Raw genomic sequence first — 23,722 nt, 5'->3', positions numbered from 1 at the left:
TTCCCTCTTGTTAAGTAAGAAAATTGACCTTTCCTATTCTACTCTTTTCGTCATCGTAGGTACTTAGACATAGATTTGATTGAAAGTTAAACAATTTCCTTTTTTGAATTTAAAGTTCAGAAAATGAATTTGAGAGTAAACATTGTATATTTGTATTTAAACAAACATTCTTGGAAAAATGTGAAGTTTTTTTGAGTGATTTTTTTTTTTTTTTTTAAAAACTAACCAAAAAATTAGTACACTGTATTATATTTATGCCTCATAATATGTGTCGTGTTTTATTTTAGAGAGTAAAACTTAATTAGCATTGATCATTATATTGATACAAGTAGAAGTATAACTTATAGTAATGCTTTTCGTACATATTTTTAATATCTAAATCGTAATTATAAACTATTGAATTAATCTAATTCAACCAGACTTTAAAAATTATAGAATAGCAAAATATGATAGTTAATATGAGACAAAAACCACTAAAAGGTGTGGTGCAATGGGTGTGTGACAGTTCATCCCTTAATTAGAAATCTCAATTTTGAGCCTTAGTATGAAAAAATCCTTAATAGAGAATATTGACTCTATATCTTACATGAGTATCGAACATCGAACGTAAAATCAAAAGAAAAAAATAAGGAAGAAAGGAATTTTAAGAACTAAGGAATTCTATTTTGTTCAAATAAGGAAAAAAAAAACACAAAGAAAAAAAGGAAAATATTTTTAAAATGAAAAAAAAAGAGAGGCTCAAAGCATAAACCCTAGACAACCCTCCCATCTCTATTTGTTTGCCACGTGTCATCAGCCACAAACTCCATGGATTTCTCCCCCTTATTACCAAACCCCCTACCACTTCTCCATCTTCTTCTTCCTCATCCTCCTCTGCTCTGTTTCTCTCTCAATTTTCTCTCCTACCAAACCGCCGCAAAAATTCAACCAGAATGAAAAACAGCAAGCAGAACGAACTGTGTGATTTGTTTCATAATCCATCTAAAGATGAAATTGAAGTAGTAGAAATTCTACTCGATCTCGAAAATCTAGTGAGAGAAAGACAATATTGTTCGGTAATTTGGGGTTCTAAAAAAAGGAGATCTAATCGACGCATCGATTCTTCTTCTTCTCCCGTCGTCAACTCATCAAATTCTATTCAAGGAAGTTCGAAAATCGATGAAAACGAAATTGAACCAAAAATTAAAGCTGAAGTTACTAGCCCTGCTACTCCTCTTTCATTTTCCCCAAGTGAATCTGATGAAAAATCCAAACATTCTTCTCGCAAAAGCTATAAACGAAAGGTACTATTCTCAACTCTCTCTCTTCTTCTTCTTCGTGAATTCATAATTGTTAATTGATTTTCAAAACTTGTTTTCTACGATTCGATATCTGTTTCCTTTTTTTCTCTATTAACCAGTTTCAGTGCCTTCTCCGCTGTTTCGGATAATTGTTTTATGAAAGTGGGCCATTTTTAATAGAAATTTTAACTTCGTTACAACAACGATAACATACCAGTGAAATCTCACAAATAGAATCGACTGTTTTCGAAAAATCCTCGACTAGAAATTTAAATCTTGTTGCAAGAAATTTTTATCTTTATGATTGGGAATTTGGTGAATGATTTGAGTATTAAAATTGTTGATTGGTTTGCAGACGAGGGAGGAGTTAGTGGATAAAATAAAACAATTATCTCAGTGCAGAGAATCGCTTACAGGGGTAAGTTTGTAAATTCCGTTAACATAAATTTTGTTTTTATTTTCTTTTCCTAAATTATCCTCTGTCTTCTTTTATTTTTTTCTTGATATATTTTATTTATTTATTGGTGGAAATGGAATTTGTACAGGAAGTGGAGAATGTTCGTAATTACTACAACAAACAAAAAGCTTATAATTTGAAGTTGAAAGCAATGAAAGAAGAGGTAAATATTCATCTCTATTTTTGGTAAAAATATTTACTATTTTCTCACTTATTTGAGATTTGCTGGGGGTGGGTGGGGGGGTTGCATAATTTGTCCACAAAATTGATCATTTGCTACACTAATCGCATGAAAGAACGTTTACGTTATCAGTATAATTTAACTTGTGATAACATATTATTACTCTATTTTTGGACTTTTATTATTAGCTTACGACAAAAAGTGTATAATTTAACTTGTGATGATATATTATTTCTCTATTTTTTCAAGTTTGCTTATTAGTTTATGATAAAAAGTGTATAATTTAACTCATGATAACATATTATTACTCTATTTTTCAAGTTCCCTTGTTAGCAATCAGCTTCTTCCTTCGCGTAATCTACAGGCTAACGACCTCCTTGTTACGTTGCATTTTGTGATCTTCCGCTTCGTTAATTACAGGTAACAAGAATGGTGAATTTCCAAGGGGGTGGTGTTAATTTAGGTCAACTTTACAGTAATCCTGGAATAGAGCCCAATCGTCAACAGCCGTTCATTATGGATCAGGTTGCTTCAAGATCAGAAGCTTTCCATAGATTTCAGTACCCATTGGGCCAGCTGCAACAGGCCCAACATTTGTACTCAAATGGGTTGGGCCCAGGCCCAATGGGCCTTCCGGATCTGAATGTTACGGTGGACGAGGCTTTCACATTGGACCCGTTCGATATCGATAGAATGAATGTTGAAAGGAAGGCCCAATATGCTGAAGCTAGAAGGAAGAGGAGGATTAAAAGAATAGAAATTAAGAATTCATCTGGTTTTATTAGACCACCAAGGAGGAGATAGTAGGTATTTTTTGTATTTTTGATCCCTCCATAGAATGATAGTATTATTTTTTTGAGCGATACGGAAGGCCAATCGAGCGAAGCTCTATTTTTTTGCTTTCGTCATGTCGCTAAGTGAAATTGTATCGTACATTAGTTGATGAGCTATAATGATGTACGTATACTTTTCATTGATCATATAAACAAAATATTCCCCTGGATTTAGGTTTTGATTTTTATTTTTTAGCAATTGGATTATTTTGCATGACATTTTGGTAATTGAGTGATCAATGAAGTGATTGAGAATTCTGAGGTCTCAAATTCAAACTTTAGTGGAGAAAAAAAATCATTAGGTGATTCTTCTCACATGTCCTAGCCCCTAGGTATCTCGTGGAATTAGTCGAGGTGTGCAAAAGTTAGCTTGAGCACTCCTGAAAATAATTAAATATTAAGAAAGTATGTCTTAAACTCTTAGAATAGATAATCACACACTTCGAAGTTCAAACATAACCACTTATCATGTTGTTTTATCAATATATTAAAGAATGAGAAAATTTTCAAAATGTCAACATCTAGTTATTGTCTGATTATTGGACGCGTGGATCTTTGTACTATTCAGAAAGGCATAATGAATCAAAATATCTGTAGTTGATTGATTTTGTTCTGTCCCAAGTAACTTGGAGGCATAATAGGCCCAAATCAATAAAACTGGGCTACAGTATTAACTAGGTCAACATAAAACTAGGTTAAGGGTTTGGTGACTGCTACTGTATATACTAACACTAGTGACTAAAATTTCTCTCTAGGCTATGTGAAAAATGTTGTGTCTTTTCTTTCTCTTGTCATTGTTTGAGTTAATTTATGTGCACATCGACTAATTTCACGATAACTCATTCTCTTTGTTGTGTTTTCTGTTATAGTTTGATTGAAAATTGATTGCAAAAGGGGTATGCTGACGATGACATTATTATTGAGGATATAAGAAGCTCAAACTTTATTGAAGTTTGAGCGATGCTTTTTCCTATTACTTCCATGACTCTGATGCATACTTTATCCCAATTACCTTATATTTATTGCATTTTTTTCTTTGTTGGCAAAATTAAGTGCTTTCATGGCGAGATTATATTGGCTATTTTGTTTTTGTTGATATAATTTGATGGCCGCCTTACACTTGTATTCCAATTATTTGTACAGAATAAGTTTATTTGAATGAATTTAGGTTTAATTAGGTCTTTTGAATCAGTTTATTTTGTACCACTTATCATAATTGGAAGGCCAAAGATTCTTTAATTTGATCTCAATTTTAATGTTGGTACTTTAATTCATAGTTGTTTTAGTTAGACCCTTCAAAGCAAGGGAGAAGCTGAAATATAATTAAAACTTGTTTTAGTTAGACTCTTCAATCTAGATATATTTTGGTTCCCCCATTCATAAATCAAAAATTGAATCAACTGAATTGAATAGCTGAAAAAACAAACAATAAGGGTCCACAACCTTAAAATAATGGGGGTGGTGGATATAGCCATGTTTCACTATTTAATATGGGGAAGACAATGATGAAAGAAGCTGAATATTATTTTCCTTATCTATTTTTCTTAAAAAACTTTGATTAGCTAATCAAATTCATTGTGTCCATTTATTTTTTTGGATATTTTGGCTCAAATTAATGTGAGTATAGTCCAAGTACCTTTAAGGGCAAGGAAATGCTCGTGAAACCCCCTTATTCAGCTTTCGAAACATTAATGATAAAATTGGTGAAAAAAATACATTAAATATGAGAGAATTTGAGAATTGGTTATGGATTACGGCAAAATATAATAAGGGACTGAGAATTGGTCATTGGTTTACGGATTAAAGAGAAATGAAATGTTTCTCCAATGTAAATATGCAATAGCAGTCAGGGAAAAAAAAGATAAATCAAATGTAATAAAATAACTGCTGGAGAATATTATTTAGAGGAGTACGGATGCATATTATAATACTAGAATAGTATCTTAAGTGCAAGAAACTGCAATACACAAACAAGTATAAGAAGCTACTGTAATACAGTATATTCATATAGACCAATAAAAGACATTTCATTTCTCAACAAACCAAACACAAAGTTCAAATGAAGAGAAGACAATAGGAAACATAACAAGTTCACTTTGGCAGAAATTGAACAAACCAACAAATATCAAATGTAGACAAGTCTTTAGGATTCATATTGATGATCATCAACGGCCTCATCATCATACTCTTCCTCATCATCTGCTGTAGCATCCTGGTATTGTTGATATTCTGCAACCAAATCATTCATGTTGCTCTCGGCTTCAGTGAACTCCATTTCATCCATTCCTTCACCTGTGTACCAATGCAAGAAAGCCTTGCGCCTGAACATGGCAGTAAACTGCTCACTCACCCTTCTAAACATCTCCTGAATGGAGGTTGAATTGCCAACAAATGTGGATGCCATCTTCAGCCCAGTTGGTGGGATATCACATACACTAGACTTGACATTGTTAGGGATCCATTCAACAAAATAGGATGAGTTCTTGTTCTGCACATTGATCATCTGTTCATCTACCTCCTTTGTGCTCATCTTACCCCTAAACATGGCAGAAGCTGTCAGGTAACGTCCATGACGGGGATCTGCGGCGCACATCATGTTCTTGGCATCCCACATTTGTTGAGTAAGCTCTGGCACTGTTAGAGATATGTATTGCTGTGATCCACGAGAGGTTAGTGGGGCAAATCCCACCATGAAGAAGTGAAGACGTGGGAAGGGGATTAAATTCACAGCCAATTTCCTCAGGTCTGAGTTCAGCTGACCAGGAAATCTCAAACAGCAAGTAACACCACTCATGGTTGCAGAGATCAAATGGTTCAAGTCACCAACTACAAGAGAAAATAGGGCAAATTAATCATTTGCTTACTTAAACTTGCAGATCATAATATTGGTTACCACTAAAGAGAAACACTTACAACTTGGAGTAGTGAGCTTCAAAGTCCTGAAACAAATATCATATAGAGCTTCGTTGTCAAGGACCATACATTCATCAGCATTCTCCACCAATTGGTGCACAGACAATGTAGCATTGTATGGTTCTACAACAGTGTCAGACACCTTTGGAGAAGGGAAAACAGAGAATGTGAGCATCATCCTGTCTGGATACTCCTCCCTTACCTTGGAAATCAGTAGTGTTCCCATGCCAGATCCAGTCCCTCCACCAAGTGAGTGACAAACCTGGAATCCTGATCCACACAACAAAGAATATAAATCAGTCAACTACCACCCCTCAATCAACAAATAGTAATAATTGTAGAAATAGGATCACCAAATTGATGCATCAAACATATAAAGATTATTCAATAGATACTATCACTTGTCCAGAAATTTTCAAGAAAGAATCAGTGTGTATAAGATCTTAGATAAATTTCTAAAACTGGAAGGAAAAGGAAAACAAGACGATTGACTAATATTGCCATCAGTAAGATCCAGACACATCATAAATCTCAGTACTCGGTCATGAACTCTACAAGAGTATGATTTGTTGTGAGATGCATAATGAGAAAGTTAAATTTATCCTTCTGCTAGACTATACAATTTTATGGCAATCATTTGTGTGCTCTATGAGATTCAGGCTTTATATGAACATTCAAATGTGCACATACGCATCAGCATTATTTATACTTTGAGTCAGACAAGTTGTTAACAGCAAATATAGGCATTTTCATCATAGATCATACAATTACAAATGAGTAAAAGAGATCTGTATACAACCGACTATGCTACCGTAGGTACATTCATAGAAACAACAAACAAGCATCAAAACAAGATCAAATTCGGTTACATCTAGGCTATGTCAACTATAAGCACATACATCAGACCAATTAGCATAGGATTTGGAATGAAAATGAGGAAGAGATCTAGTATAGGCACTTGTTAACTATCAATAGGAAGAATAAGTATGCAATTAGCAATAAGATCGAAAACAGAAACTAAAGGCACTGTCAACTATAAGCTCATACATCGGGTCAATTAGCATAGGATTAGGAATGACAATAAGAAAGAGATCTAATATATGCACTGTTAACTACCAATCGGAATAATAAGTAAGCAATTCGCAATGAAAATGAAAAACAGAAACTAAAGGCAACAGGCACATTCATAAACGAAATGAAAATTCGATTAGAAATGAACAAAACCTTGCAAGCAATCACAATTCTCCGCTTCTTTACGAACAACATCGAGAACAGCATCGATCAACTCAGCGCCTTCAGTATAATGACCTTTCGCCCAGTTATTCCCAGCACCAGACTGTCCAAACACAAAGTTATCAGGACGGAAGATCTGTCCATAGGGACCAGATCTGATACTATCCATAGTACCAGGCTCTAGATCCATAAGCACAGCCCTAGGAACATAACGTCCACCAGAAGCTTCATTGAAATAAACATTGATACGTTCAAGTTGAAGATCGGACTCAGCGGCGGTTCCTTTGTAACGTCCGGTAGGATCAACACCGTGTTCATCACAGATAACTTCCCAGAATTTGGAACCGATTTGGTTTCCACATTGTCCTCCTTGAATGTGAAGGATTTCTCTCATTTTCTCTTAGTTTTTTTGTGAAAAATTTGATGAGAGAATGAGAGAGAAGAAGAAGAAGAGATGAAGATGAAGGGAGAAATGGGAAAGAGAGTGATATTTCTAGTGGTAATGGGGAGAGAGGCGGGAATACATAAACACGCAATAACTGATGGACCCTACATTATAGGGTGAGAAGAATATGGGTCCCACGATTTTCACCACCGATATTTTTTGGCATCCATTATTTTCTTTTTGTTCTCTTCTTAACGCACAATAAATTAATTTAATTTAATTAAATAATCTCTTTTATCATCTCAAATATTTTCTTTTCTTTCAAAAAAATGTTTATTTTTAGAAGAAAAAAAATTAGTGACTTGTTATTATTTTTATTAGTGTAGAATAATGTTGATTAAAAATAAGATGTTATGAGAAAGATATATGTGATGTTTTGGGAGTTTTGATAAATATTTTTATGATTGAAGGAATTAAATGTTTTTTTTTTCTAAGGGGATGAAAAAATCTTAAAAGTTAGGTAACGCATATATAGACATATGTTGATTTAGGATTTGAATCCATTGACCATTTGAGTTATTGGGTTGAATTTTGATATTACTAAATATGTATTTTTGTTGAGTTCAGTCAAATTCAACGCTTCTATTATACATCCCACTTAGTAATTAAGCAGTCATTAAATTTATATTTATCAACACAATAATTGAAGATTAAAAAAAAATAAAAAGAAGAATAACATAGGATGGATGTGGAAGTTATTAAGTGTATAAGATCATTCAAATTTATATATATTAATCAATGAATTTGAATCGTGCACTGCAGGACGCTTATAACTGTTTAAATTATAATCTTGTTGAGTATCATATTGTCTTATCCTTGATGTAGCTCCTCACATATATAGTAATGTTTGAATCGTGATCAAGTTCTCTACTCAACTTGATCTTTTTCTGTTTTTGCTTTGATTTGAATTACTCTATTTATTAACCTTATTGTAATCACTTAACACACAAAAACAACCTTTAAAAGCCTACAAACTACTAGTAGTAGTTGTAGATCCAATCAAATTTTGTCAAAAAGTGGATAGAAGTGTTGAAGAATATTTTGTGTTTAATAACTAGAAACAATTTGGAAACTTAAACAATCATTTGGATCAAGAACTCAATTATTGTCATTTCATTACTGTTTTCACCTCCATTATTTCATTCACGTGCTATGTTTCTTTTTTATTACTAATATTTAAGTTTTTTCACGAGCACAAACCCCACAGCCAGTGAGGTATTTATGATATTTGTGGTGTTGACAGCTACTGATTTTTTGTCTCAATTACTATATGGTTTGTCTACTTGCAATATTTTTTTTCAAGTATCCTATCGTGATCACCACCTAATATTATTTTCACTATGTTTTTTTTTATATATGAGATGCCAACTCCAACTACAGTACTAGATGGGGACAACACCAGAGTTTTAGATCTGAATAATGGTACACTTCAATGCTTGAGCTCATCCACATAAAACTGATCTAAAAAAGATTCCACAAATATTAACTGAATTCATTACTTTCAACTCCAAGTACTTTTAGTGTGTTTTGACTTCACCAATTCGTTTTCCATTAGTCATGATCAGCCAAAAATCTAATTTAACCTGTTTAAGACGATCTATCGTAATGTGACTATGAGAATCCAGAACAAACAAAATGACGAAATAGGTAATAAAAATGCTTCTACTTCTTTGCCTTTTTTATAATGTTCAAGAGCATACTTGATTCAGAGGATCTGTAAAGTTTTTCCCTTTGTTTGAAAGAGACTTGATTTTCAAAGGATAAGGGCATGAATATAACACATACTTATTTCCTATGTTGCTCCGATTCTCTGGAGAACTCCAGAAGTAGTGCATTTTTGGAGGATCTGGCACGGGGCGTGGCTCTTGTTTCGGAGAGTCCATGCAACGTAGCTTTTATCATAAAAGCATATTCATTACCACAACAGACGAGAATCACAGAAAATGTCACCAAAATAGAGTTTAGAAAAACATACGAAATTAGGAAGTTTATACGTCCTTTTGGGGTCTTTCTTATGCACATCTAGAAACATTACAATACAAAGATCAACAGCTAAAGACTTGAATACAGGACATCACCAAAATGTAGAACAAACGAATTCTTGTAACAGCTGCTTTCATCGATTTTGAAGCATGGATTCGTTGCAGTATTTCTTGAAATTCAAGCATTCTTCCACAATGAAATCACTGCAAAATTTGATTTCAAAAAGTAGTGTTAGTGACACAAATAGCAACCTTTTTCATCATACAAGCAGCAACAAGTGGAAACTTACAAGATCCGCTCAGCCATATCTGACGTTTCCCATCTGGGACTCCACGGGTATTCAGTAGTGACTGGAGACTTGATGGGCAGACCTTGAGAATTAAAGTGCTATACAAACATGCCAATGCACAGATATGAGCACCCAGTCAATCGATACTACAACAACTACTACTACACCTCGATACCAATCAAGTTGGGGTTAGTGAATCAAGTGGTAGCACCATCAAAATTTTCGCACAAAGTAAGCACAAACAGATGAGTGGAAGGGCAAAAACTGAGAAGTATGCCACTCCTATCACAGAATGGCGGGCAAGAATTGGGGGGCATAACCACTACATTTTTTCACAAAAAGGTTCCATGCTTAATATTACATGCTCATGAAGGCAAACTAAAAGACGCTCGATATTACAAAAAAACATACCAAAATATCTAAAATCCTGTCACGATATCTTTCTCAAAAAAAAATCCTGTCACGTTATTGAACAACAACATCAACAACATAACCAGTAAAATCCCACAAGTGGGATCTGCAGAGAGTAGAGTGTATGCAGACCTTACCCCTACCTCGTGGGGTAGAGAGGTTGTTTCCACCCTCAGCTCAAGTGTGGCAAATCAAAAGAAAAGGTACATGGAGAAAAGAATAAAATATAGTAAAGGTAAGAAGGCACCAATATAGTTCAAGGGGACCTACACAAACTATTTTACCTGGGAACTCTGAAGCATCAAACTTGGCTGCTGCTTAGGGAACTGAAGTGGGATGGCAACATGAACCTAAAATATCAAGGATATTATAAGATTTATCTACTAATAATCGCTCATCAATAACATTTCAATATAAGCAGCACAAGCAAAGATATTCAATCATGGGAACATGGTCTCCAGTCAGCATGTCAAACAAAGCTTTATCTTGTGGAAGAAAAAAGAGCAACGTATTTGCTGAACGAATTGCAACTATAGGTAAGACCATGACCTATTTCTCTATGTTTTTGAGTTATTCTTATAGATGTATGGACTATTTTGTATCAGGTGTTTGCATTCATTTGAAATTCTACTCAACTTCCCATCGTTCTTCAGCTATCAAAGTCTTCTCCCCCCCCCCCTCTCTTTGAGAAGCAAAAACTGAAATTTATGCACCCAGTCCTCCCGAGAACATGCCTTAAATAATTATAATAAAATGCTTCCAAGCATCACATCAGGAGAGAAATTTCTACTATCTGTGTGTCTGCTTACAAGTCATTAAGTTACCGTACCAGAAAAGTAAATACCCCAGAGGAAGATAGAAAGGTCGCCTTCCTGCAGAAAAGCTGACAAACGAAGAAAGGATCATTGAACATGTCATCTATCAGCGGACATACTAATTACTACAGAATTAAGATTGCATACTGGATCTGCTTCCACTGGCCTTCCAAAAAGAGGAGCTAATGCCATAATGAGCTTCCTTCTACTTTCAATGGATGCAACTGCATCTTTAATCTGTCAAGAGCAAATGGACAAAACAGGAAAGAGAATTTCAACAAAATAATTTGGCATAAACTCCAATGGAGAAATTAGTAACTAACCTGTGATTCAAGCATCTCTTCTAAAGTCGGAAGGTACTCAGCCATGCACCTAGAAATTAAAAGAGAAGAAAGAGAAAAGAATTATGAAACATAAAATGATACCGCAACTTTGTTGGAAAGGAAAACATAACAAAAATGTTCCTCAAATAGGAGAAGGGTTGACAAGGGTGCCTGCTTCTGCAGCAATAATCAGAACTTACATTCCATCCAACCATGCAGGAAGCCTGAAATCATCAATTGAGAAGACAGCCTTCAATTCAGGAGAAGATACCAATTTCAAACGTGGGGCAGTAGGAGCACTGGAGTATTTCCTGCCAACTGGATATATAACCTGTCACATTAGTAAAGTTAATCGAGTGAGAACCGGGAAAGGAAGAAAAACTGACAAGCCAAAAGATGATTAGACAAATAAATTACTCATTTAGCCTCAATGATAATTTACAAGCTGAAGAAACAATTAAACCAACAAATGAACTGATTTAACCTCCACAAAAAGTTTCAGTTTTAACACTTAAATGATGCAGCTTTAAGAATGAGATGAAATCAAGTAAATGACAAAAAAGATGCATTGCATTCATTCATCCTAATTTTCCCCCGGAAGATATGCAAAAATAATGCCTGAAATGATCCTCAAATGATGCCATGCTTAAATCTCCTTCAATCAGTATCTTCTACTACTATGATTCTTTAAGAAAAACCATTTTATTTAAAATGTGATCTTCATTCTTTTAATTATTATAGCTATTACTTTTAAAACTAAGGAAAGCAAACTAAAATAGATTTGAGAGACTAGGGCTTAGTTTCAGTTGACAATCAAACCATATAACTATTTCATTTGTGTTGGAGATATTAAAATTTAATCAGTGTTTTCATCTTCTGGTCATATATACAGACAAGTATACACAATGTACGGAAAGATCCCCCAGAAAGCCGACCTGTAGGTATATCTTCTGTGGATGACGCCAAGTGGATCCCGCAACCATTTTGTTTAAATCCAAATCCAGCAGTGGGACAGCAAATTTAACCTCTTCTGGCTACACTACAATTTAATGGCACAGAAACCATCCATATAGTCAAGATTCGAACGTTACGCAGGATAATCCTTTCACATAAGAGAAGAAAGGGGATTATTAAATGAAGGTGTTAGTGACAGTGGAGTACCTTATCAATATTTGAACTCAAAGACATTTCAATCCCCTGCAACATAATGATCAAAAACAGAACAAAGTATAAATTAAAGCTCGTTATAGAAAGTACAAATTATAATTTGAGGAGGAGAGGGGTGGAGCCGCGATCACACTTTTAAAACCCCTTCCCCTCTATAGAGTCTTTCAATCTAATAAATTAGGCCAGAAAACCATCAACATTAGAGTTAACTCTTGCACTCAAATGAGCCCTATGAATCCATCACACATAATCCTAATAGTTAAACCTATAAGCAATAGGCAATCCACCGTAAGAATTGAAATGTAGCGACATTTTCAAAATTCACCACACAGGATGATGTATGTTACCTAGATCAATTTGGACAGCAAATTTTGATATACACCTTAGAAAGCAACCATAGACTAAGTTGCTCGGACTCGGATACGGGTGTCCGATACGGGTATGGATCTAGAGGTCACGTCCTCTATGATCTAAATTTTAAGATTCGGGGATACGGATCCATGTAGGTATACGGGTGCGGGATTCGGCTTAAAATAATTCCAATATGTAAAAATAGAGTTATAAAACCTAAATTATGAGATATTATGTGGAAAACATGAGGAGAAAAATTGATCATGAGGAGAATCCCGAAAGGAGATAAAAGGAAAGGGAGTGGCAATAGATATTTATATATACAAGGTATTTCATTTTCTTCAATTTCACCTTAGTTTTTGTTTTGATTATAGAAATCATCAAATCTGTCTGGAATTTCTACCTCGAATTTGGTCAAAGTACCCAAAACTAGTTGACTAAATCAGGTATGGATCCCACACCCACGTTTTATCGATACGGGTGCGGCACCCAAAGTGAAGAGTCTGAGCAGACCATATATGCTCATAACCTAAGTTGCTTGGACTCTTCACTTTTGGTGCCGCACCCGTGTCGACACAACATCGGTGTGGGTGTGGGATCCGTGTCCAATTTGGTCAACCAATTTTGGGTACTTTGACCAAAATCAATGGGGAAAGTCTTGGACAGTTTTAATGATTTCTATAATCAATACAAAAGCTAAGATGAAATTGAAGAAAATGGAATGCCTTTTATGTAGAAATTTCTATGTCACTCCTTTTCCTTTAATATCCTTCCTAAATTCTCCTCTAGATCCGCACCTGTATCCCCGAATCTTAAAAATCACATCATGAAGGATCCAACCTCTAGATCTGCACCCATATCGGGCACCCGCATCCTAGTCCGAGCAACTTAGCTCATAACACTAGGTCTGAAACATAAGCATATATAACATACTGAGACTTTATATACTCTAGACAGTAAAGAAACTATGGCTACAAAGTATTCAAAATTGACAATCCCTCCACTATTTCCAAACAAGAATTTAAGGATCCATAGAGCTCAGTTTTGAGTCTCTCTACAAGAACTATGTAGATGCCTGTAGTAGATGCTTTACACACTCCCATTTTTTTGAGATTCTCTCTAAGATTTGATTTTCATTACAAGTATCATTTACTTCTTAGTTATAATGAATCAAGTATAATTTGTTGTTTGTCACGATCATGCCAATAATACCAATGCAATAGGACACCTAGCTCCATTGGGAGGAACCCCTGATTCCATATCATCTACTTACATTGGAGGCGAATTAGCAGCAGCCAAAGACTCAATTAATGACAAGCTAACAAGTTCGGAAAACTGTCGGAGCTAGATTACACAACACAGTCCCCATTTTACAACTCAATAAAATTACAATGATCATCTTACTACTGAAAGATGTCCAGTGCACACGAATAATCTATCCCAAACAACAACTTGATGATCAAACTAGAAGCTTACCTCTCTGGAAAGCATTGTGCTGATTTCAAACTTCAACCTGTCATCATCAACTTGTTCAACTCTTTTCTTTTGGTACGCCTTGTACAACTCCCTAACAACCACAAAAAGCTAAATCTCAGCTCTTCTTTTTTCAGAAAATGTCCTCACTTCACAATGCATGCTCTTTAAGTGAATGACAGTATACAAACTAATGATGTGAAAAGTGAAAATGCCCAACCTCAGCTGCAGGACCAGAGTGAAAAGACTAGTCATATCTCTATTATTCCAGTCAGTAAGAGGATTCTTCAATGACTTTGAGTCACTAGCATCACTTACAGAATGATAAGGTCGAAACGTTTCATCTTCAGCCCCAAATATAACATCTGGTGCTGCTAACGGATACACGGCATTGTATATCACATCCCCTGCCCCAAATTTCATCATCAACAATACAGGTTGTTAACACATCAAACTATGTACAGTTAGACTAATTCACTATGCAACCTTCGACAGAAATGTAAATTAGAAAGTTAAAAAGTAACTCACATTTGATGCAATCAAGGCAGAAGGGGATTACTAAGGAGAATCGATCGAGCAAACCAGTGTTTTTGCCTCCTGAACACATATTCTCTACCTGAAACAAGCTCCAAAGTTCGATCTCAGTGAATAACCATAAGCAAGTTTATAGAAATGACCTAATTTTTTTTAGTAGAAGCATATAAAATGACCTTAACAGAGAATGGAGCGTGAGTGGCTAGGTAATTCAGCTGTGCAGCGATGAGTGGAGGGACTACGTCGATCGCCATGGCGGAGAATCGGCGGAATTTCACACAGATTGCTTTAGTTGCCGTCGGAGTTTAATCGGTGCTTCTTTTGATCCGGCAACGATACCGATGGATACGGGCCCTGTCTGATAATTCGTTGGGCTTATACTTTTGTTGAAAAGTTTAGCTGGTAGCCCCTTTCAGCTAACTATTTAAATTGTATATGTAAATATTTTTTAAAATGTGACTGCAATAGTACGTTTTCGTCTAGAGAAACAATCTTTGAATTTGATTTTGTCATTAGGATAGGAGGGAAATCGGAAGCTCGACGGATAGCTTATCCAATCGCTATGAATGACTTGGAAAATTTTTATGTCGTCGTTCGCCTCTGAAATTTCAGATTTAAGTTATAAACAATTTTGGAAACTTCTTTTTGTTCATTACTAAGTAATATTTTTTAGAAAGATAATATTATATTATAAGCTAAGGCGTTACATGTGTAGTAGATATGACTATATGATCGCTTTCACTACTAGTAACTATACTCACGTTACCAAATTTTATTAAGTTATTATACATTGATGAAGAAACTAATTAGTTAGATGTTATTTTTGTTTTATCTGTTTCAATATAATATTTGACAGTATCAGAAGAAGGTTGCACAAAGGAGGATGGGTTGTTAGTTAGTTGCTTGGATCCCTGTTTTGCCAAAAGCATCAGCTACCTTGCTGTTTTGTATGAAAATGTATCGTACCATTGGATTTCCTAACTTATTCAATAAGGATTTGCTAGACATTATGGTAGCTTCATAATTAGGGTAAGAATGCTACATGAGTTCTATTAATTATATAGAGTCTATTTCACCTATTGGAACTATTGTTATGACTCCTTTGAAGAGTTCGACTCCTAAGTCAACTAGTAATCCTAAAGACAAGGGATAACTTAATTTTGTATAATTAGATCTCCTAAGTCACATATAACTCATACTACTATCGTTGTATATAAATACGGGAATAGACATAACACATTGTAAAAGCGATATAAATAATATATCTTTTGGTTACTGCTTCTGGAGAATATCACGTTCTAACATGGTATCAGACCATACTTCGGACTCATAGTCCACCTCTCAAACAGCATCCATGGCTCAAGCAAGCAACCCATCTCCTTCTCCTCTCAACAACGCTTATCACTTTATTTCCATAAAATTAACATCTACGAATTATCTTTTTTGGACAACACAGATTTGTTCGTTTCTTAGAGGACAAGAGCTTTTTGGTTATGTAGATGGAAGTTATGTCTGCCCGCCCTCTCATATGGCAGGCCAAAATGGCGAACAAGATGTTGTCAATCCGGCATATCTTCAGTGGATCAAACAAGATCAATTGATTATGAGTCTAATTATCTCATCTCTCTAGGAGGAGACTATTCCAATTGTTATAGGGCTACCCATGGCAAAATCTATTTTGGGATGCTCTAGAGGCAGCCTTCTCGTCACCATCGAATACTCGAATTCTAAACCTTCATATGCAGTTTCAGAATTTTAAACAAGAGGATTTAAACGTCACTCAATATCTTCACAAGGTCAAATTACTTATCAATAAACTAGCAGCTGCTGGTCGTCCAGTTTTCCTTCCTGATCAAAATATTTACATGTTCAAAGGTCTTCGAAGTGAATTCAAAGATATTGTAACTGCTCTCTCTGCTCGTCAAGAACCTGTCACCTTTAGCGAGCTACACAACCTTTTGTTAAGCCATGAATTTATTCATGGTCAGGCACTCTCGTCCTTATCTATTTCACCATCTACTATGTCGGACTTGCCTGTCAATCCTTCTGCAAATTTCAAACAGCGTGCTTCCCAGAACGAGAGCCAATACAACCAGCAAAATCACAGAGGACGAGGTCGCAACAACAAGAGAGGTAGATGAGGAAATCGTGGTGGCAGACAGGGTTATCGCAACAATTCGTCCACTGGAAACAGTGGTCCTCACCAGACTCTTGCTCGCGTTGTTAAATTTGTAATGGTGTAAATCATTTTGCACCACATTATTTTCAGCGATACAATCACACGATCAATCCATCAGCTTATTTGACTCATCAATCACCTCATATCGCACCCCAAAATTGGTATCCGGACAGCGGTGCCAGCCATCACATCACACCCGATCTTGCTAACTTGCATCATGTGGAGGACTACAACGGTATGGATCAAGTTCAAGTTGGGAACGGGCAAGGGCTTCCTATTCATCACACTGGTAATTCCACGCTCTCCTTCTTCCAAATCCTTAGCCCTTACTAATATTTTTCATGTCCCTTCAATCACAAAACGTTTACTTTCTGTTCAGAGATTTGCTCGTGATAATGATGTCTTTTTTGAATTTCATCCCTCTCATTTTATTGTTAAGGATCGAGCATCCAAGACACCTCTTCTTTCAGGGCAGAGTAATGATGGTCTGTACTCACTCAAGCTTCAACCTTCCCAACCACGAGCAATCTCCAAGTCACCATCCACTTTTATATCTTCCAGAACGTCGTCCACGTGTTGGCATCTTCGTTTAGGTCATCCCCACAAACGAGTGCTCCATCAAGTCATCTAGACGCATAATTTACCTTGTTCTAGGTTTAATTTTAATCATATTTATAGTGCTTGCCAACTCGGCAAGTCACAAAAGTTGCATCTTTCACTTTCAATTAATAAAAGCTCATCTATTTTGCAATTATTATTTGTCGATGTTTGGGGTCCTGCTCCTCATTTATCTTCTGATGGTCGTAAATATTTTCTCGTGTTTGTTGATGATTTTTCAAAATTTTCTTGGGGATTTCCAATGAAATTAAAATCAGAAGCCACCTCAATTTTTCATCAGTTTAAGCTTCTGGTTGAAAATCAATTTCACGCCAAAATTAAGTCAATTCAATCGGATTGTGGTGGCGAGTTTCGTGTTTTTTTTCCCATCCTCTCGCAATTCGAAATCTCTCACAGAGTCTCATGTCCTCACACCCATGAACAACAAGGCAAAGTTGAACAGAAACATCGCCATATAGTTGAAACGGGCTCAAGTCTCTTAGCTTATAGTTCCACCCCATCCCGTTACTGGCACTTTGCCTTCGACACCGCTGTATATCTAATAAATCGACTCTCATCACCCTCGAATAGTGGTAAGTCTCCATTTGAACTTGCATTTCACAAATCACCAGATTACTCTCTCCTAAGAGCCTTCGGATGACTTTGTTTTCCCTATTTCCGACCTTTTAACAAACACAAATTTGATTTTCGTAGCACGCCTTGTGTATTCCTTGGTTACAGCCCCAAACACCTCGGGTATCGTTGTCTTAATAGAGTCTCTGGCCGTTTTTATATAGCGAGGCATGTTCGCTTCGATGAAACCATATTTCTATTTACTTCAGACTCAATTCTACGTCCCCATCCCTCTACTCTAACATATTTGATCCCTTAGGCATCTTTCCCTATCACAATTCCTTATCGACCAGCTAATCCAGTTGCATCACCACTTACCTCAAATCTGCCCAGTCCATCATCTACTCTTCGAAGCCTCGTAATCGATCAGTCATCCAACAACACCAATGCTCCATCGTCCCAACCGATCATTCATTTGGTTGTCGATCTTACGGACTTCTTCTTACCACACCAATTTACTCCGTTATCGATGCAACATACATCTCAACCCGTAGAACCTCCACAACGCACTCACCACATGCATCTTAGACATATGACTCTCTCTTCATATTTATCCACAGTTCCATCTTCCAAGTTATCATCCCCTCCATTTACCGAACCTACTAGCTTCAGTGAAGTAATAAACATAAAGTTTGGCGAGATGTTATGTCTGCGGAGATGAATGCTTTTCTACGCAATGGAACTTGGACACTTGTCCCTTTTAACTCATCCATGAATATGCTAGGCAATAAGTGAATTTTTCGAATCAAGAAAAATTCTTTGGGAAATATCGAGTGTTACAAAGCTCGTTTAGTTGCCAAAGGATTTCATCAACTAGAAGGTCAAGATTATTTTGAGACGTTTAGCCCAGTTGTCAAACCTGCAATCATTCGGGTTGTCCTCATTGTTGCTGCGTCTAGAGGATGGCAATTGCGCCAGTTAGATGTCCAAAATGCATTCTTACATGGACACCTTCAGGAACGTGTATACATGGCTCAACCTGCTGGATTTGTTCACCCATCCCTCCCTAATCATGTATGTTTGCTGCAGAAATCCCTATATGGTCTCAAACAGGCACTGAGAGCATGGTACATGCGCCTTTATCAATTCTCATGGTTGTCGGATTTTCTCCTTCCAAAACAGACACATCTCTATTTGTCTATCAAGCTCATGGTGTCACAGCTTATTTTCTTGTTTATGTTGATGATATTATCGTCACTAGTAGCCATCCCTCATTTTTGGAATCAATTATATCCAAGTTAGGAGATGAATTTTCTATTTCGTGACTTAGGTTGCCTAAGTTTCTGTTTAGGTATTGAAGTGAAGCACACTGCCACCGAACTTTATCTTTCTCAATAATAATTTATTGCAAACTTGCTCACCCTGGCCGCAATGCACAATTGCAAACCAGTGCGCACTCCTATGGCACCGAATACTAAGCTTCATGCCGGTGATAGTCCTTTATTTGATGACCCAACTTTGTATCGAACTATTGTTGGAGATTTGCAATATGTCACCTTGACTCGGCTGAATCTTGCATTTGTTGTTAACAAGGTTTGTCAATTTATGCACTCTCCAAGTCAAAATCAATGGTCTATTGTAAAGCTTAACCTTCGATATCTCAAGCTCACTATGCATCATCGATTTGTCATTCCTCGTTCATCCAACTTAGTGTTACAGGCTTTCACTGATTCAGATTTGGCAGGCTCTTTGGATGACAGAAAGTCCACGGGTGGTTACACAATCTTTCTTGGAAATACATTGATCTCTTGGTCATTTAAGAAGCAACAGACTATTGCTCGCTCGTCAACCAAATCTGGATATAAAGCTCTTGCTGATGCTGCAGCTGAGCTCACGTGGTTGCAGTCCTTGCTCTTTGAGCTCAATATTCCACTTCGCACATCTCCTATGTTGTGGTGTGACAATCTTGGTGCAGCTTATCTGTCCATCAATCCAATTTTTCATGCCCGCACCAAGCATGTGGAGATAGATTTTCACTTTGTCCGTGACAAGGTAGCTCGCAATGATCTCTCTATTCAATTTCTATCCACAAAAGATCAACTTGCCGATGTTCTTGCCAAACCTCTTGCTTCAGCCCGATTTGAGTTTCTTTGCTCCAAGTTGAATGTCATTCCTCCACCTTCAGCTTGCAAGAGAAGTATTGGAACTACTGTTATGACTCATTTGAAGAGTTTGACTCATACGTCAACTAGTAATCCTAAAGACAATGGATAACTTAGTTTAGTATAATTAGATCTCCTAAGTCACATATAACTCATACTACTATCGTTGTATATAAATACGGGAATAGACATAACACATTGTAAGAGAGCGATATAAATAATATATCATTTGGTTATTGCTTCTGGAGAATATCACGTTCTAACATCGCCTACACTAGAGAACAAAAGGTGATCAAGGGTCATTTTAAGCTCATAATGTCTGGCTTGAAGTTTTGTAGAGATGTAGTTGAGAAAAATAATTCTATTTCCAAAATCGATGATCCACCATCCACTAGTGTCACGGATCACTCCTCCAATATCTCCATAAATGTTTTCTTTGGAGTGGGCACCATCTGTATTGAACATGAAATGACCTTGAGGAGGGAGATCACTTGATAAGTATTTGCTTATGTGAATTAACATTCTAACTATTGTTCGTACACTACGTTAATTATATCACTCATATGTAATTTTAATACAATTTTTCTTTCTTTGTGTAGTGGTGGTTATATATGTTTTCTTGTACGGGGTAGAACGTTGGCTAATAATAAATGTTTACATTCAACAAATAGAGATAATAGAGATTATGATGCTCCAATGAATGTGTGGATATAATAATAGAGATAGGATTAGGAACAAAGTTATACATGCAAGGTGGAATGACATTTATGACAGACAAGATAAAAGAGAAGTAAAATAGAATGATCCGAGTATATATGAAGTGAAGTCAAAGGATACACCAATAAAGGGATGTGAGATGTTGATTGTAGTCCGTGGCAGGCCAAGAATTTCACTATGAAGTTCAAAACATGAATACGCAAACACATAAAAAAATCAAACGAGATTCAATATTTACTACACATAAAAAATAATTTTAAATCANATCTCTATTATTCCAGTCAGTAAGAGGATTCTTCAATGACTTTGAGTCACTAGCATCACTTACAGAATGATAAGGTCGAAACGTTTCATCTTCAGCCCCAAATATAACATCTGGTGCTGCTAACGGATACACGGCATTGTATATCACATCCCCTGCCCCAAATTTCATCATCAACAATACAGGTTGTTAACACATCAAACTATGTACAGCTAGACTAATTCACTATGCAACCTTCGACAGAAATGTAAATTAGAAAGTTAAAAAGTAACTCACATTTGATGCAATCAAGGCAGAAGGGGATTACTAAGGAGAATCGATCGAGCAAACCAGTGTTTTTGCCTCCTGAACACATATTCTCTACCTGAAACAAGCTCCAAAGTTCGATCTCAGTGAATAACCATAAGCAAGTTTATAGAAATGACCTAATTTTTTTTAGTAGAAGCATATAAAATGACCTTAACAGAGAATGGAGCGTGAGTGGCTAGGTAATTCAGCTGTGCAGCGATGAGTGGAGGGACTACGTCGATCGCCATGGCGGAGAATCGGCGGAATTTCACACAGATTGCTTTAGTTGCCGTCGGAGTTTAATCGGTGCTTCTTTTGATCCGGCAACGATACCGATGGATACGGGCCCTGTCTGATAATTCGTTGGGCTTATACTTTTGTTGAAAAGTTTAGCTGGTAGCCCCTTTCAGCTAACTATTTAAATTGTATATGTAAATATTTTTTAAAATGTGACTGCAATAGTACGTTTTCGTCTAGAGAAACAATCTTTGAATTCCATTTTGTCATTAGGATAGGAGGGAAATCGGCAGCTCGACGGAGAGCTTATCCAATCGCTATGAATGACTTGGAAAAATTTTATATCGTCGTTCGCCTCTGAAATTTCAGATTTAAGTTATAAACAATTTTGGAAACTTCTTTTTGTTCATTACTAGGTAATATTTTTTAGAAAGATAATATTATATTATAAGCTAAGGCGTTACATGTGTAGTAGATATGACTACATGATCGCTTTCACTACTAGTAACTATACTCATGTTACCAAATTTTATTAAGTTATTATACATTGATGAAGAAACTAATTAGTTAGATGTTATTTTTGTTTTATCTGTTTCAATATAATATTTGACAGTATCAGAAGAAGGTTGCACAAAGGAGGATGGGTTGTTAGTTAGTTGCTTGGATCCCTGTTTTGCCAAAAGCATCAACTACCTTGTTGTTTTGTATGAAAATGTATCGTACAATTGGATTTCCTAACTTATTCAATAAGGATTTGCTAGACATTGTGGTAGCTTCATAATCAGGGTAAGAATGCTACATGAGTTCTATTAATTATATAGAGTCTATTTCACCTATTGGAACTACTCTTTTGAAGAGTTCGACTCCTACGTCAACTAGTAATCCTAAAGACAAGGGATAACTTAGTTTAGTATAATTAGATCTCCCAAGTTACATATAACTCATACTACTATTGTTATATATAAATACGGGAATAGACATAACACATTGTAAGAGAGGGATATAAATAATATATCATTTGGTTATTGCTTCTGGAGAATATCACGTTCTAACATGGTATCAGACCATACTTCGGACTCATCATCCACCTCTCAAACGGCATCCATGGCTCAAGCAAGCAACCCATCTCCTTCTCCTCTCAACAACGCTCATCACTTTATTTCCATAAAATTAACATCTACGAATTATCTTTTTTGGAAAACACAGGTTTGTCCGTTTCTTAGAGGACAAGAGCTTTTTGGTTATGTAGATGGAAGTTATGTATGCCCGCCCTCTCATATGGCAGGCAAAGATGGCGAACAAGATGTTGTCAATCCGGCATATCTTCGGTGGATCAAACAAGATCAATTGATTATGAGTCTAATTATCTTATCTCTCTCGGAGGAGACCATTCCAATTGTTATAGGGGTACCTACGGCAAAATCTATTTGGAATGCTCTAGAGGCAACCTTCTCGTCACCATCGAATACTCGAATTCTAAACCTGCATACGTAGCTTCAGAATCTTAAACAAGAGGATTTGAGCGTCACTCAATATCTTCACAAGGTCAAATTAATTATCGATGAACTAGTAGTTGTTGGTCATCCAGTTTGCCTTCCTAATCAAAATATTTATATGTTCAAAGGCCTTCGAAGTGAATTCAAAGATATTGTAACTGCTCTCTCTGCTCGACAATAACCTGTCACTTTTAGTAAGCTACATAACCTTTTGTTAAGCTATGAATCTATTCATGGTCAGGCACTCTCGTCCTTATCTATTTCACCATCTACTATGTCGGACTTGCCTGTCAATCCTTCTGCAAATTTTAGCCAGCGTGCTTCCCAAAACGAGAGCCAATACAACTAGCAAAATTACAGAGGACGAGGTCGCAACAACAAGAGAGGTAGATGAGGAAATCGTGGTGGCAGACAATGTTATCGCAATAATTCGTCCACTGTAAATTAGTGGTCCTCACCGGACTCTCGCTCGCGTTGTCAAATTTGTAATGGTGTAAATCATTTTGCACCAAATTGTTTTCAG

At 36.2% G+C, this 23,722-nt stretch overlaps 2 protein-coding genes and 1 pseudogene across 5 annotated transcripts; 1 reads left to right on the top strand and 2 right to left on the bottom strand.

The window, feature by feature from the left end:
- Positions 1 to 792: 792 nt before the first annotated feature.
- On the top strand, positions 793 to 2,914 carry LOC125854392 (uncharacterized; annotated as a pseudogene). The gene is made up of 4 exons (XR_007445399.1): positions 793 to 1,283; positions 1,636 to 1,698; positions 1,826 to 1,900; positions 2,339 to 2,914. The product of XR_007445399.1 is annotated as an uncharacterized LOC125854392 (transcript).
- Positions 2,915 to 4,759: 1,845 nt separating this feature from the next.
- On the bottom strand, positions 4,760 to 7,394 carry LOC125854380 (tubulin beta-1 chain). Its single transcript, XM_049533912.1, has 3 exons — positions 6,889 to 7,394; positions 5,665 to 5,934; positions 4,760 to 5,577 (listed from the first exon to the last, which is right to left on the bottom strand). The coding sequence occupies exons 1-3, from the start codon at positions 7,289 to 7,291 to the stop codon at positions 4,895 to 4,897; spliced, it is 1,356 nt and encodes a 451-aa protein (XP_049389869.1). The 5' UTR covers positions 7,292 to 7,394; the 3' UTR covers positions 4,760 to 4,894.
- Positions 7,395 to 9,262: 1,868 nt separating this feature from the next.
- On the bottom strand, positions 9,263 to 21,856 carry LOC125854387 (uncharacterized). 3 transcript variants are annotated; one of them, XM_049533918.1, is made up of 13 exons: positions 21,637 to 21,856; positions 21,455 to 21,542; positions 14,375 to 14,561; positions 14,158 to 14,248; positions 12,325 to 12,360; positions 12,099 to 12,197; positions 11,364 to 11,494; positions 11,164 to 11,212; positions 10,988 to 11,077; positions 10,855 to 10,908; positions 10,310 to 10,375; positions 9,615 to 9,712; positions 9,263 to 9,528 (listed from the first exon to the last, which is right to left on the bottom strand). In XM_049533918.1, exons 1-13 carry the CDS (start codon positions 21,712 to 21,714, stop codon positions 9,459 to 9,461), a joined length of 1,137 nt encoding a protein of 378 aa, XP_049389875.1. In that variant the 5' UTR covers positions 21,715 to 21,856; the 3' UTR covers positions 9,263 to 9,458. The 3 variants fall into 3 exon arrangements, with proteins under 3 accessions (XP_049389875.1, XP_049389876.1, XP_049389877.1); XM_049533919.1 differs by lacking the exon at positions 21,455 to 21,542 and adding an exon at positions 14,683 to 14,770; XM_049533920.1 differs by lacking the exons at positions 21,455 to 21,542; positions 21,637 to 21,856 and adding exons at positions 14,683 to 14,770; positions 14,865 to 15,123.
- Between the last annotated feature and the right edge of the window lie 1,866 nt (positions 21,857 to 23,722).

Source organism: Solanum stenotomum, chromosome 2, assembly GCF_019186545.1.
Source record: "Solanum stenotomum isolate F172 chromosome 2, ASM1918654v1, whole genome shotgun sequence".
Classification (NCBI taxonomy): Eukaryota; Viridiplantae; Streptophyta; class Magnoliopsida; order Solanales; family Solanaceae; genus Solanum; species Solanum stenotomum.
The sequence above is the reverse complement of the archived record's forward strand: the minus strand, read 5'-3'. Positions and strand labels throughout refer to the sequence as shown.

Coding starts and splice junctions, on each gene's coding strand:
- LOC125854380 (XM_049533912.1), bottom strand. CDS start 7,291: ATGAGAGAAATCCTTCACATTCAAGGAGGACAATGTGGAAACCAAATC. Junction 5,935..6,888: donor GAATTGTGATTGCTTGCAAG/GTTTTGTTCATT, acceptor TGTGTGGATCAG/GATTCCAGGTTTGTCACTCA. Junction 5,578..5,664: donor GAAGCTCACTACTCCAAGTT/GTAAGTGTTTCT, acceptor TTTCTCTTGTAG/TTGGTGACTTGAACCATTTG.
- LOC125854387 (XM_049533918.1), bottom strand. CDS start 21,714: ATGGCGATCGACGTAGTCCCTCCACTCATCGCTGCACAGCTGAATTAC. Junction 10,909..10,987: donor GGCCAGTGGAAGCAGATCCA/GTATGCAATCTT, acceptor TTCGTTTGTCAG/CTTTTCTGCAGGAAGGCGAC. Junction 10,376..10,854: donor CTGGGGTATTTACTTTTCTG/GTACGGTAACTT, acceptor TTGATATTTTAG/GTTCATGTTGCCATCCCACT.